Here is a 15,933-nt window from a genome sequence, read left to right on the forward strand (position 1 = left end):
AACTTTTCTCTGCAATCCAGTCCCTGTCTACTAACAAGACGCCACGCTCTCCAAAGTGTCCATCATAGAGTGGGCTACAGAAGAAACATCAAAGAAGATCGATAATTTGTCAGAAACTGTCAATCAACTACACAAAATTGTGAGCGAGAACAAGGAAAAGATAACGTTCCTAGAGAATGAGCTGAAGAAAATGCAATCCAAAAATAATGAGCTGTGTGAGAATGTAGCTGAACTTCAAAGGTACTCTCGCAGGTGGAATCTGAAAATCCAAGGTGTAAAAGAGGTAGAGGATATTAGAGAAGTAGTTATTAATATCCTGGGAAAAGTGGCACCATGCACCAAAGACAGGCTAAGAGACGTGATTGATGTGGTACATCGACTTGGGAAACGAAGATCTGATGGACCCCCTCGTAATATCATCTTGCGCTTAACTATGGGCCATTACAGGGACATCATATGGAAAATGGCCAAGGGGAACAAGTTTCTGGACGAGAAGAAACTCCGCATCAAAGAAGCTCTGATACCGCAGGATCAGGCTGCCAGAGAAACTGTGGCCGCTGATACAGAAGGCGCGACAAGAGGGAAAGAAGGCGGGGTTCAAGGGCCCACATGCGTTTATCGAAGGAAGAATGATTACTGGGTAACTCTGTTGACATGAACCAAATTGGAACTGTGAGTACTACCATGAGTACAGTTAATGTACTGCCAATAATACATGTACCGTTCGAACTACAACTGATGAACACTTGCCAAAGAAAAGGAAGTAAATAGATTTGTTATTCTGTTAACCACCGCTACCTCAGCTGAGCGTAGTTTCCGTCGAGTAATCCTCTCCAGGTTCACTGTTTGTTTTATTGTTCATATTAATACTTAATGCAGGAGTTCGTTTTCAATTCACTCAATATCGTTAGTCTGAATGCTAGGGGTTTGAGAAATCCTACAAAAAGGAAAGCTTTATTTTTATACTGTAAACGCAGTAATGCAGATTTTGTCCTTCTTCAGGAAACTCATTCGGGTGAAAGTGATTTGAAATTTTGGAAAGCACAATGGGGAGATATGGCCTATTTCAGTCATGGATCAAATCGTTCTGCTGTTGTTTTGACACTTATTCACAAGTTTAAAGGTGACATTCTAGAATCCACATCTTCACAAGACGGCAGATGGGTCATAGTAACTGTTAAACTTGACAATGCTATTTTCATCATCTGTAATGTATACGGACATAACTCACATGCTCCTAATAAGACCCTTTTTACCCAATTTACCAGGAAAGTACAGGATTTAAACATCAAATACTCAGAGGCTTTTCTAATTATTTCAGGGGATTTTAATGAAACACCTGATGCATCTGTTGATCGTTTTCCTCCTAGAACGAGTCAAAACCCTCAAAATAGTAACATTATTACTACATTATGCAAGGATCTCTGTGTTGAGGATGCCTGGCGTTATTTCAATCCGGATGCTAAGGGTTATACCTGGACCAACAAAACTATGTCACGTAAATCTAGAATAGATTTATTCCTAATTTCCCCTTTTTTGTTACAATTTGTTATAGATGTAGATCATCAGTTGGCTCCCTTTTCTGATCATCACTTGATTTCCCTGAATTTACAAGCTACTAAAAAAATCAAAAGGTATTCGAGGATATTGGAAATTAAACAATACACTTCTTAAAGATACTGATCTCATTGAAAACATCAAATCATTAGCTAAAGATATTTTTGCAAGAAAAGACTTGGGTCATGGAAGTAGATGGGGATTTTTCAAATATAAAGTCAGAGTTGTAGCCATTAAACGCGCCAAAGAGCTGATGCAATTAAAGAACCATAGAGAAAAGGAGATGATGAGCAAGCTTGACAGTTTTCTAAAGAAAGATAGATCTATCTGAAGAAGAGGAGTCTGTGTTCAGGTCTTTACAACTAGAATTAGAACAGACTTACACGGATCTGGCAAAAGGCGCCTTTGTAAGGTCAAGAGCAAAATGGATTGAAGAGGGGGAAAGAAACACTAGTTACTTTTTTGCACTTGAAAAGAGAAACTACAAAAGAAAATCTATAACTGCACTCAAAATTAACAATGTTTTATGCAAAGATCCCATTACAATATCATAATTTGTCAATTCCTTTTATGAAAACCTTTACAGCTCTCAATTTCAGGAAGATGGTTGTGAAAGCTACATTTGCCACATTCAGAATTGTGTCCCTGTAATTGAGGATGATTTCCACTCAGTTTGCAATTCACCTGTGTCAATTGGAGAAATTAGAGAGGCTCTGAATTCAATGAAAAAAGGGAAATCACCTGGCCCTGATGGCCTGTCAGTTGAATTCTATAGACAGTTTTGGGAGTTGCTAGAAGACCCGATTTTCAATATGTTTCAAGATTGCATTAAAAATGGGGAAATGGTCTCCACTATGAAACAGGGCCTTATTTCATTGATTCCGAAGCCTGATAAAGACCCTTCTCTCATTGACAATTGGAGACCAATTACTTTATTAAATGTTGATTACAAATTGATTGCTCTGGTTTATGCCAAAAGATTAAAGAAAGGAATAGATACCATTATAAATGAGACTCAAACAGGATTTATGAAGGGCCGTCACATAAGCTCTAACATTCGTTTAGTCTTGGACCTTATAGATTATTCAGATGCAATTGACTCAGATGCGGTTGTCCTATTTCTGGACTTCTGTAAAGCCTTTGACACAATTGAACATGAATTTCTCTTTAGGTCTCTTAAACTTTTTGGATTTGGTGAACATTTTATCAAAGTAATTCGCATGTTTTACAAAGATATAAATAGTTCTGTGCTACTAAACCTTAATACTTCCAAAAGATTTAGTATCAACAGAAGTGTACGACAGGGATGCCCAATTTCACCATTTTTATTCATTTTGGTTGTGGAACTTCTATCTCTAGATATTCTGAATTATGCAAATGTGTATGGCTTAACCATTTTTAACAAAGAAATCAAAATTTCCCAACTGGCTGATGATACTACTCTTTTCTTAAGAGACAAAGACCAGGTCGCACATGCCCTTAATGCTATAACGGCATTTTCTATTGCATCAGGATTAATGCTGAATGTTTCTAAATGTGAAATCTTATGTTTATTTGACTCTGATGATAAAGGAATTAAAAATATTCCTGTAAAGGACTGTGTTAAATATTTAGGAATACATCTGTCAAAAAACCACTTAGTCAGACAACATTTGAATTTCTCTCCTAAAATTAAGAGAACTAAAAATATATTTAATAATTGGCTACAAAGAGATCTTTCTGTACTTGGGAGAGTACTTCTGTCCAAGGCAGAGGGACTGTCGTTTTGTGTACCCCTCATTATCGTTATGTGTAAATCCAGCTACTTGTAAAGAGGTCAATAAGACCTTTCTTGACTTCATCTGGAAAAATAAGTCTCACAAACTAAAAAAATCTGTCCTTTCTAACAAAAGAGCTGAAGGCGGTCTAGAAGTGTTGGATTTTGTTGACATAAATAACACTTTCAAGATAAACTGGCTGAATTTTTTTTTGCTCGATACTGACTCAATATGGTATTTCATTCCAAATAATGCGTTTAATAAATTGGGAGGTCTTCGATTTTTACTGAAATGTAATTATATTCCTGAAAGATTACCTGCTAAATTGGCTAGGTTTCACCAACAAGCTTTAATGGCCTGGAAAATATGTTTCCTGCACAATTTTTCCCCTCATAAAGCTCTTTTGTGGAATAATTCAGACATTACTGTAAGGAATAAGTCATTGTTCTACCCCAGCTGGCATGAGAGGAATATTGACTTTGTTCTGGATATTTTTTCGACAACAAGGGTAATATTCAAATCAAATCAAGTTTATTTTATATAGCCCTTCGTACATCAGGTAATATCTCGAAGTGCTGTACAGAAACCCAGCCTAAAACCCCAAACAGCAAGCAATGCAGGTGTAGAAGCACGGCGGCTAGGAAAAACTCCCTAGAAAGGCCAAAACCTAGGAAGAAACCTAGAGAGGAACCAGGCTATGAGGGGTGGCCAGTCCTCTTCTGGCTGTGCCGGGTGGAGATTATAACAGAACATGGCCAAGATGTTCAAAATGTTCATAAATGACCAGCATGGTCAAATAATAATCAGGAATAAATGTCAGTTGGCTTTTCATAGCCGATCATTAAGAGTTGAAAACAGTAGGGCTGGGACAGGTAGCACGTCCGGTGGACAGGTCAGGGTTCCATAACCGCAGGCAGAACAGTTGAAACTGGAACAGCAGCAAGGCCAGGTGCACTGGGGACAGCAAGGAGTCATCATGCCCGGTAGTCCTGACGCATGGTCCTAGGGCTCAGGTCCTCCGAGAGAGAGAAAGAAAGAGAGGAGAGAATTAGAGAGAGCATACTTAAATTCACACAGGACACTGGATAAGACAGGAGAAGTACTTACATTTACATTTTAGTCATTTAGCAGACACTCTTATCCAGAGCGACTTACAGTAGAGTGCATACATTTTATTACATTTTTTTTTTTTTTTTTTTTTTTTTACATACTGAGACAAGGATATCCCTACCGGCGAAACCCTCCCTAACCCGGACGACGCTATGCCAATTGTGCGTCGCCCCACGGACCTCCCGGTTGCGGCCGGCTGCGACAGAGCCTGGGCACGAACCCAGCCCAGCCTGGGCGCGAACCCAGAGACTCTGGTGGCGCAGCTAGCACTGCGATGCGGTGCCCTAGACCACTGCGCCACCCGGTTATACTTCAGATATAACCAACTGACCCTAGCCCCCCGACGGATAAACTACTGCAACATAAGTACTGGAGGCTGAGACAGGAGGGGTCAGGAGACACTGTGGCCCCATCCGATGATACCCCCGGACAGGGCCAAACAGGAAGGATATAACCCCACCCACTTTGCCAAAGCACAGCCCCCGCACCACTAGAGGGATACCTTCAACCACCAACTTACAATCCTGAGACAAGGCCGAGTATAGCCCACAAAGATCTCCACCACAGCACAAACCAAGGGGGGGCGCCAACCCAGACAGGAAGATCACGTCAGTAACTCAACCCACTCAAGTGACGCACCCCTCCTAGGGACGGCATGAAAGAGCACCAGTAAGCCAGTGACTCAGCCCCTGTAATAGGGTTAGAGGCAGAGAATCCTAGTGGAGAGAGGGGAACCGGCCAGGCAGAGACAGCAAGGGCGGTTCGTTGCTTCAGAGCCTTTCCGTTCACCTTCACACTCCTGGGCCAGACTACACTCAATCATATGACCTACTGAAAGATAGGTAGGAGCAAGCCCATGTAACGCTTTATAGGTTAACAGTAAAACCTTGAAATCAGCCCTTGCCCTAATAGGAAGCCAGTGTAGGGAAGCTAGCACTGGAGTAATATGATCAAATTTCTTGGTTCTAGTCAGGATTCTAGCAGCCGTATTTAGCACTAACTGAAGTTTATTTAGTGCTTTATCCGGGTAGCCGGAAAGTAGAGCATTGCAGTAGTCTAACCTAGAAGTAACAAAAGCATGGATTAATTTTTCTGCATCATTTTTGGACAGAACATTTCTGATTTTTGCAATGTTACGTAGATGGAAAAAAGCTGTCCTTGAAACAGTCTGATATGTTCGTCAAAAGAGAGATCAGGGTCCAGAGTAACGCCGAGGTCCTTCACAGTTTTATTTGAGACGACTTTACAACCATCAAGATTAATTGTCAGATTTAACAGAAGATCTCTTTGTTTCTTGGGACCTAGAACAAGCATCTATGTTTTGTCCGAGTTTAAAAGTAGAACGTTTTCAGCCATCCACTTCCTTATGTCTGAAACACAGGCTTCTCGCGAGGGCAGTTTTGGGGCTTCACCATGTTTCATTGAAATGTATAGCTGTGTGTCATCCGCATAGCAGTGAAAGTTAACATTATGTTTTCGAATGACATCCCCAAGAGGTAAAATATATAGTGAAAACAATAGTGGTCCTAAAACGGAACCTTGAGGAACACCGAAATGTACAGTTGATTTGTCAGAGGACAAACCATTCACAGAGACAAACTGATATCTTTCCGACAGATAAGATCTAAACCAGGCCAGAACTTGTCCGTGTAGACCAATTTGGGTTTCCAGTCTCCCCAAAAGAATGTGGTGATCGATGGTATCAAAGGCAGCACTAAGGTCTAGTAGCACGAGGACAGATGCAGAGCCTCGGTCTGACGCCATTAAAAGGTAATTTACCACCTTCACAAGTGCAGTCTCAGTGCTATGATGGGGTCTAAAACCAGACTGAAGCATTTCGTATACATTGTTTGTCTTCAGGAAGGCAGTGAGTTGCTGCGCAACAGCTTTTTCTAAAATTTTTGAGAGGAATGTAAGATTCGATATAGGCCGATAGTTTTTTATATTTTCTGGGTCAAGGTTTGGCTTTTTCAAGAGAGGCTTTATTACTGCCACTTTTAGTGAGTTTGGTACACATCCGGTGGATAGAGAGCCGTTTATTATGTTCAACATAGGAGGGCCAAGCACATGAAGCAGCTCTTTCAGTAGTTTAGTTGGAATAGGATCCAGTATGCAGCTTGAAGGTTTAGAGGCCATGATTATTTTCATCATTGTGTCAAGAGATATAGTACTAAAACACTTAAGTGTCTCTCCCGATCCCAGGCCCTGGCAGAGCTGTGCAGATCCAGGACAGCTAAGCCCTGGAGGAATACGCAGATTTAAAGAGGAGTCCGTAATTTGCTTTCTAATGATCATGATCTTTTCCTCAAAGAAGTTCATGAATTTATTACTGCTGAAGTGAAAGCCATCTTCACTTTGGGAATGCTGCTTTTTAGTTAGCTTTGCAACAGTATCAAAAAGAAATTTTGGATTGTTCTTATTTTCCTCAATTAAGATGGAAAAGTAGGATGATCGAGCAGCAGTGAGGGCTCTTCGATACTGCACGGTACTGTCTTTCCAAGCTAGTCTGAAGACTTCCAGTTTGGTGTGGCGCAATTTCCGTTCCAATTTTCTGGAAGCTTGCTTCAGAGCTCGGGTATTTTCTGTATACCAGGGAGCTAGTTTCTTATGACAAATGTTTTTTGTTTTTAGGGGTGCAACTGCATCTAGGGTATTGCGCAAGGTTAAATTGAGTTCCTCAGTTAGGTGGTTAACTGATTTTTGTCCTCTGACGTCCTTGGGTAGGCAGAAGGAGTCTGGAAGGGCATCAAGGAATTTTTGTGTTGTCTGAGAATTTATAGCACGACTTTTGATGCTCCTTGGTTGGGGTCTGAGCAGATTATTTGTTGCGATTGCAAACGTAATAAAATGGTGGTCCGATAGTCCAGGATTATGAGGAAAAACATTAAGATCTACAACATTTATTCCATGGGACAAAACTAGGTCCAGAGTATGACTGTGACAGTGAGTAGGTCCAGAAACATGTTGGACAAAACCCACTGAGTCGATGATGGCTCCGAAAGCCTTTTGGAGTGGGTCTGTGGACTTTTCCATATGAATATTAAAATCACCAAAAATTAGAATATTATCTGCTATGACTACAAGGTCCGATAGGAATTCAGGGAACTCAGTGAGGAACGCTGTATATGGCCCAGGAGGCCTGTAAACAGTAGCTATAAAAAGTGATTGAGTAGGCTGCATAGATTTCATGACTAGAAGCTCAAAAGACGAAAACGTCATTTTTTTTGGTAAATTGAAATTTGCTATCGTAAATGTTAGCAACACCTCCGCCTTTGCGGGATGCACGGGGGATATGGTCACTAGTGTAACCAGGAGGTGAGGCCTCATTTAACACAGTAAATTCATCAGGCTTAAGCCATGTTTCAGTCAGGCCAATCACATCAAGATTATGATCAGTGATTAGTTCATTGACTATAACTGCCTTTGAAGTGAGGGATCTAACATTAAGTAACCCTATTTTGAGATGTTAGGTATCACGATCTCTTTCAATAATGGCAGGAATGGAGGAGGTCTTTATCCTAATGAGTTTGCTAAGGCGAACACCGCCATGTTTAGTTTTGCCCAACCTAGGTCGAGGCACAGACACAGTCTCAATGGGGATAGCTGAGCTGACTACACTGACTATGCCAGTGGCAGACTCCACTAAGCTGGCAGGTTGGCTAACAGCCTGCTGCCTGGCCTGCACCCTATTTCATGTTCCAGAAAAACTTTCCTCTCGGTGTAAGTTGGTTTTGTGAATGAAGAATTTGTCTTATATATTTATTACAACAAGATTTCTCAAGTAAGCCCACACCTTCCAATCTGAGTTCTGGATAAACTTTGTTATCATTCCCAAAATTAATTCCCAAAATTAATATTCTCACATATGAACAATTTATAACAATGAAAGAGTTTCCAATACCTTTCAGAGAGTTTATTTCTGTGATCAAAGCCGTTCCCAGTGGTCTAACTACACTTATGAAAAGTCATCTTAATTTTGGGAATGATAACAAAGTTTATCCAGAACTCAGATTGGAAGGTGTGGGCTTACTTGAGAAATCTTGTTGTAATAAATATATAAGACAAATTCTTCATTCACAAAACCAACTTACAGAGGAAAGTTTTTCTGGAACATGCTTATTCCTGACATTGTCTGGAAAAATGCATGGTTAAGGCCTTACAAATACTGTATACCAAACAAAGTTAAAGAAGTGCACTTCAAAATTTTACATAAGATATATCCATGTAACTCTATGATTTCCAAATTTGTGGCTATTGATGATATCTGCGTTTTCTGTGAAAAAGAAGGTGAGAATCTGTCTCACTTGTTCTTTGAATGTAAATTTGTCAGAATTTGGGGAAAAACTTGTACTTATTTACCATTATGAACACTGCCTATAATTTTAACATAAAATATATAATATGTTACTATTGCAATGATAACAAAACCACTGAAATGATTGTTAATTTTTTTATTCTTGTTGCCAAATACTTTATACACAAACAAAAATTCCAAAATTCTATACCAAAATTACCAATTTTTCTGATTGAATTTAATTATCTTATTAAAACACTAACCCTAGTGAATAACAACAAGAATAACACCTTCATGAATCATTATAATAAGATATTTTCAGAGTGAATATAATTGCACTTAAATTGTTTATTTTTTGTATTTTATTTTTATATTTTTTGTATGTTTGAGCATTGTTAATACCTGTGTTTGGTTTGCTAGACATGTTTGATGTAGCAATGTAAGTTGATTTTTGTATTATGAATAAAATACATTTTAAAAATAAATTAAATAAAAATAAATAAAGTTTCTGACCTGTAGAATCTATTCCGAAGAAGGGAGGTCGTGCTGTATTGGCTGTCACAGGCACATTATGCCTGCAAACAGTTCCATCTGAAAATAATCACTGCACCGCCATAAGAATATCATGTTCATGTCCGAATCATCTCTTGTATTTATCTCAACTTGCGCATTATTTCCCCTTGCTTCCAGCCTAGCATTTAGTTTGGTACAGCGCCTGTCCAATCTCGGAAACAATGTTTAAAACGAGATGAGACAACTTTTTTCTGAGCTAGGCGAAATCACGCATCAACGTCATTATCATGGACAAATCGAAGTAAATGCCAATAGGGGGGGGGGGGGAACTAACGAAAATGCAGCTATACTGTCATTCCAGGTTCAATGTTTGTCGTGACAGAGTTATCTGAAGTTGGTTAGCTAGCAAGTGACAAGAACATTATCCAGCCTGCATAGCAAACATTTTTTTTTACAACGGACTACCATCCATCTGCATTGCAACTATGCAATGTTATGTTGGTAACAGTAACCGTTTTATAAAATCAATAAGGCACGCGAGGCAGTGCTGTATTTTGAATAGTCACATGTAAATGGGTAGTCCATTTTGGACGGACGACCAGACCTTCTGCAAAGCAACTATGCAAAAGAATTAGCAACATGACCAAAATAACTAACAACCAGATTTTTGTCCAGACTAAATCTTCTGGTGGAAGAATTAAATTGTATGAACTGACTTATCAAAATAAAGCTTTAATGGCAATTAAATATGTTGGTAAAAGTACGTTTTATTAAAGCAATAAGGCATTGTATCGCGTCGGGGCGAACAATGTCATTTCTTTACCTGTTACAGCGCTACCTCTTGTGCCTTATTGTTTAAGGCTGTATTCTTAAATTGCCTCCACTCCAGTGAGTCAGAACGCGCTCTGGGTCGTTCGTAAATTCTGAGCATTCAGAGCGCACACTGGAAAGCTCCGACAGAGGATTGATCCGAGCGTTCTGCCCTCATAACCGCAGCCAAGCACCCAAGCTAACTGGTCAGCTAACTGGTCGTGTTAGCTACCTTGCTAGCTACTTCCAAACACAAATAAAAGAACACCTCACTTTGACCATTTTACTCGCTCTAGCAGAGCTGGTTAGGCTATTTCCATGTTAAATAGAGCGTTAGTGAATGTAATTATCCCCCCCGACGTTTACTGACACCGGCCATATTCAGAGGCTGTTTCGCGTTCGTAAATTAATCAGTTATTCTGCGCTATGAAATCAGCGTAGATAGCCAGAGTGAGTTTACGAACGCAACCTAAGTATACTGCACTGTTGGAGCTAAAAACATACTAATTTCGCTGCACCAGTGATCACATCTGCGAAATATGTGTACACGACCAATACAATTTGATTTGTCTACCTATAATTCATGACGTCAGGAGTAGGTGGAGGAAGTTTAAATTTGGTGCCGACCCACGTGTGTGATGGTTAGGTTTCAGGCAAGGCGGGGATGGCTTGCTGGCTGTTGAACGCTCAGAATCGTATGCTACGAGAGTAAAGCTTTCTGGAATTCCCTCATTGTTTTGATGCAAGCCGAGGTTCTCGGTCTAATTTTTTGATGCAGCTAGCTGTCATTTTCTCCAACGTTGTCGAGCAATGGAGAAACGCCCATCTGCAATAATTCTTATGACCTTCGCCTCCTCTGCACACCGATACGTATTTCTTGGATCCAGCGATGCGGGGAGCGTTCTGACTTTGATTGTCAGTTGAATTGACATTTATTTAAAGAGAAGTGAAGTGCCTACCTACAATCTATTCTACCGATTTAACGTAATATTATAAATAATCACGACTGAAGCAGATGCCCCTGGTTCTGTCACCCCGGCTATACTATGTTGGAATTTCCATCTCTCATTCCATATTGGCCTCTCATCCGCTTTCTGGTGCCTATGGCTATTACCAATGTAGCCATCGACGTCGGTGAACAGGTAAGTCGGCGGCATCAAATTGTCATGAGACAGCGATATTTGCATAGGGTATGTGCTAGTCGGTAGCCAACATTGGTGTTTGAGGCAAGAGTTACGGATGAACGTCAACAATTAGCTAGATGTCACGCTCTGTCAAAACACGGTCCGGCTAACTTCTAGCGCTTGTTTGATTTTGACTTGAACTAAGCATTCAACATGGTACAGAATGTTGTATCTATCCATCAGACCACCACTAGTATTGGCCTACAATTCCAGAATTTGATAAATTCAGAACAGGCGCGTGTATAATTTAAAAGCCGGCAGATGGCGATATTGAGACGGGTCATTTTACCGTCCAAATAAATTATGGAGTCAGCAATACATTTGTATCACTTGTGGACCGGTTCGTACCTGACATATTCTCCATTCAGGCTGCATAGGCTTCGATTTCCTCAACTTTATTGAATGGATAGATGGCGGGGAAAATATGCTTACTTTATGAAAGACCTTTTTCCACCACCAATACTAGTGGCAAAATGCTAATCCCGCCTATACTTTCTTTGGATTGGTGGATACATCTCATTTGTTTAAATACCTTTTTGAATATTCGATTCGTTGTTGATTTCAACCGCATGTATTCAACGGAGAAATGCAACGCTACTAGCCTCATAACATGGATATGCTTAGTCATCTCAATTACAACTCCGATAAAAGTGTTTTTTTGCTAAGTTGTGGGGAAGTCACGTGTCCTACTTATATCAGTACTCCTAACAACTAAAGTGTTATGCAATTTATATTCAATGAAATAAACCTCACGTAGTAAATAAGCCATATTTTTTTGGGGGGGACCAAATTCGACACAGCATTGACCTCCATACAAAAACGTGCTTGGTAGGTGAATTTTGTTTTGTTTTTAACGTGTTAGGAGAATTAGGTTAAGGTTAGCTAAAATGCTAAAATAGTCCCAGACATTTGTTGCCATAACCAGGTCTGCCCTGAGAGTAGTCTTGGTTTCCACCAATGCGATGCTGCTACAGCAGCAGGCATAAAATAAACATAGCCCATGGTCTGGTAGTTTCAACCTGATTGGTTGAACAGATATACAACATCCGGGATTAATGTTAAACCACTCTAGCATGGGTGGAAAATGGTGTTTCATAAGGAAAGTAGGCATATTTTCCGTTACAAGAACATTCATGTGTCCAGTTTTCTGAGGGTTGGGAGAACATTTCATTACTTCCCACAGAACATGGTTGCTATGTTCTCAGAATATAATTGATATTAATGTTGTAGACATGTTTCATGGGAATGTTACAGGAACATTTGTGTATCAGAAATCAACTGATTGTCCCAAAGAAGCTTTCTCCCCCTCAAAAAATGGTTTCATTTCACATCACTCCTTGTGAGGCCCTGATTGGTGAACCACTGATCCATTCAGTGTTTTGTCTGTTGGCAAAGTTAGGAACACACACAGTTTGATTAATCCCGCCCGGGTGCCCTTGTAGGTGTTTTGCTTAGGCTGAAAGTTGAATGCTTTCTATTTGGAACCTGGCTGCCTCCCGGGCGTGAGGTGCCCTGTGAAGTCGGCTCAAAACAAAAGTGACGTAATTAAGCATGTGTAGCAATTACTATGATTCTGTGTTTTCTCATGCAAAAGGGATTGCTTTTGATAAAAACGCTTTATCTGCCTTCCCAATGAAAACTATACATAAAATTATAAACGCAACATGCAACAATTTCAACGATTTTACTGAGTTACAGTTCATATAAGGAAATCAGTCAATTGAAACAAATTCATTAGGCCCTAATCTAGGGATTTCACATCAATCAGAATGAGTTTTTCTCCACAAAAGGGCTTTATTACAGACAAATACTCCTCAGTTTGTGGAGATAGTTGTGGAAGAACTTGACTGGCTTGCACAGAGCCCTGACTGGCTTGCACAGAGCCCTGACTGGCTTGCACAGAGCCCTGACTGGCTTGCACAGAGCCCTGACTGGCCTGCACAGAGCCCTGACTGGCCTGCACAGAGCCCTGACTGGCCTGCACAGAGCCCTGACTGGCCTGCACAGAGCCCTGACTGGCCTGCACAGAGCCCTGACTGGCCTGCACAGAGCCCTGACTGGCCTGCACAGAGCCCTGACTGGCCTGCACAGAGCCCTGACTGGCCTGCACAGAGCCCTGACTGGCCTGCACAGAGCCCTGACTGGCCTGCACAGAGCCCTGACTGGCTTGCACAGAGCCCTGACTGGCTTGCACAGAGCCCTGACTGGCTTGCACAGAGCCCTGACTGGCTTGCACAGAGCCCTGACTGGCTTGCACAGAGCCCTGACTGGCCTGCACAGAGCCCTGACTGGCCTGCACAGAGCCCTGACTGGCCTGCACAGAGCCCTGACTGGCCTGCACAGAGCCCTGACTGGCCTGCACAGAGCCCTGACCTCAACCCCATTGAACACCTTTGAGATGAATTGGAACGCCGACCGTGAGCCAGGCCTAATTGTCCAACATCAGTGCCCGACCTCACAAATGCTTATGTGGCTAAATGGAAGCAAGTCCCCGCAGCAATGTTCCAACATCCAGTGGAAAGCCTCCCCTGAAGAGTGGAGCTGTTATAGCAGGAACGGGGGACTAACTCCATAGTAAAGCCCATGACTTTGGCCATGTGGTGTATGAAGAAATAAAGCTAGAATCTTAAATGTTCTAGGTGCACTGGTGTTCCTAAGTTCAAATTCCAGGTCGCACAGCAAAATATTTAGGCGCGTATGTTAATAAAATGGTCCCACTGTAGAGCCCTGGTGGCAAATACCAGGTTATACCAAATAGCCTATATGATTGTTGAGTTGCGACTGTCATTGAAAAGTAGAGGCACAGCCAGGTATTACTGCTGTGAATTGCCAGTGACCTCACAATACGATGTTATCACGATACTTAGGCTCTGTTGCGATATGTATTGCTATTCAGTATTATATTGAGAATCGATATTGTGATTTTATTGCGATTCGATTTGCCGAACATATTGCTCACCATGTCTGCTGCAGAGGGACGAGCCATGAGAAAGAGGTCGAAATCTAATTGACTCATTATTTAAACAGAAAATGGAGAAAAAGCTATGGAGTTTTGGTGCCGGTACAGCAAACTAGCAATTTTTGTATTTTTTATTTTCAAAATGATACGATAGTCAAAAATAATGTCCCCATATGTACCTATTGATCCCCCATCACTACCAGGCATATTGCAATATTTCAAAACATAATTGCTGGAAAACAGTTTGGAAAGCAAGTAGTTATTGCTGTAAAGAGAAGACAATGAAAATACTAATATGTCTATTAGTTATCATAATACTCAACTAAATTTAGCGAACAGTATAGCCTATCTTGGCACCAGTGGAGAGAATTGGCTGAGAGTGTGCATATTCACACTCTATCATTGTTCAGCCAGTGAAAGTTTGATTTTGGACAACAATTTCCTCCTCCAGGTTAGATGGGTGTCATATTGTATTTGTGTCTCCCCTTCTTGACTTAATACATTTTGTTAAAGTTTTTTTGTTTTTTTGCAAGTTTATTTTTAATACATTATCACATTTACATAAGTATTCAGACCCTTTACTCCGTTCTTTGTTGAAGTACCTTTTGGCAGCGATTACAGCCTCGAGTCTTCTTGGGTGTGACGCTACAATCTTGGCACACCTGTATTTGGGGGGTTTCTCCCCTTAGCAGATTCTCTCAACCTCTGTCAGGTTGGATGGTGAGCGTTGCTGCACAGGTCTCTCCAGAGATGTTCGATCGGGTTCTATTCCGGGCTCTCGCTGGGCCACTCAAGGACATTCAGAGACTTGACCCGAAGCCATTCCTGCGTTGTCTTGGCGGTGTGCTTAGGGTCATTGTCCTGTTGGAAGGTGAACCTTCACCCCTGTCTCAGGTCCAGAGCGCTCTGGAGCATGTTTTCATCAAGGATCTCTCTGTACTTTGCTCTGTTCATTTTTCCCTCGATCCTGAGTCCCTGCCATTGAAAAACATCCCCACAGCATGATGCTGCCACCACCATACTTCACCATAAGGATGGTGCTAGGTTTCCTCAGGACGTGACACTTGGCATTCAGGCCAAAGAGTTCAATCTTGTTTCTCATGGTCTGAGAGACCTTCAGGTGCCTTTTGGCAAACTCTAAGCGGACTCATGTGCCTTTTACTGAGGAGTGGCTTCCATCTGGCCACTCTACCATAAAGGCCTGATTGGTGGAGTGCTGCAGAGATGCTTGTCCTTCTGGAAGGTTCTCTTATCTCCACATAGGAGCTCTGTCAGTGACCATTGGGTTCTTGGTCACCTCCCTGACGAAGGCCCTTCTCCCCCGATTGCTCAGTTTGGCCGGGCAGCCAGCTCTAGGTGGTTCCATTTAAGAATGATGGAGGCCACTGTTCTTGGAGACCTTCAATGCTGCAGACATTTTTTGGTACCCTTCCCCAGATCTGTGCCTCGACACAATCCTGTTTCGGAGCTCTACGGAAAATTCCTTCGACCTCATTGCTTGTTTTTTTTTCTCTGACATGCACTGTCAACTGTGGGACATTATATAGACAGGTGTGTTCCTTACCAAATCATGTCCAATCAATTGAATTTACCACAGGTGGACTCCTATCATCCTTGACATGTTTCTACAACTTGATCAATGGAAACAGGATGCACCGGAGCTCAATTTCGAGTCTCATATCAAAGGGTCTGAATACTTATGTAAATACGGTATTTGTTTTTATTTTTTATAAATTGGCAAAAAAAATC

At 41.3% G+C, this 15,933-nt stretch overlaps 1 protein-coding gene across 1 annotated transcript in view; it reads left to right on the forward strand.

Moving 5' to 3' along the window:
* The first annotated feature begins 10,652 nt into the window (after window positions 1-10,652).
* LOC139583811 (progressive ankylosis protein homolog) overlaps window positions 10,653-15,933 on the forward strand; it is a 40,467-nt gene continuing 35,186 nt past the window's right edge. Inside the window, exon 1 of the mRNA XM_071415323.1 lies at window positions 10,653-11,183. Coding sequence (XP_071271424.1) covers window positions 11,088-11,183 — 96 coding nt within the window. The 5' untranslated portion in view covers window positions 10,653-11,087. The remainder of the gene's footprint in view (window positions 11,184-15,933) is intronic.

This window comes from Salvelinus alpinus, chromosome 8 (assembly GCF_045679555.1).
Source record: "Salvelinus alpinus chromosome 8, SLU_Salpinus.1, whole genome shotgun sequence".
Taxonomy (NCBI): Eukaryota; Metazoa; Chordata; class Actinopteri; order Salmoniformes; family Salmonidae; genus Salvelinus; species Salvelinus alpinus.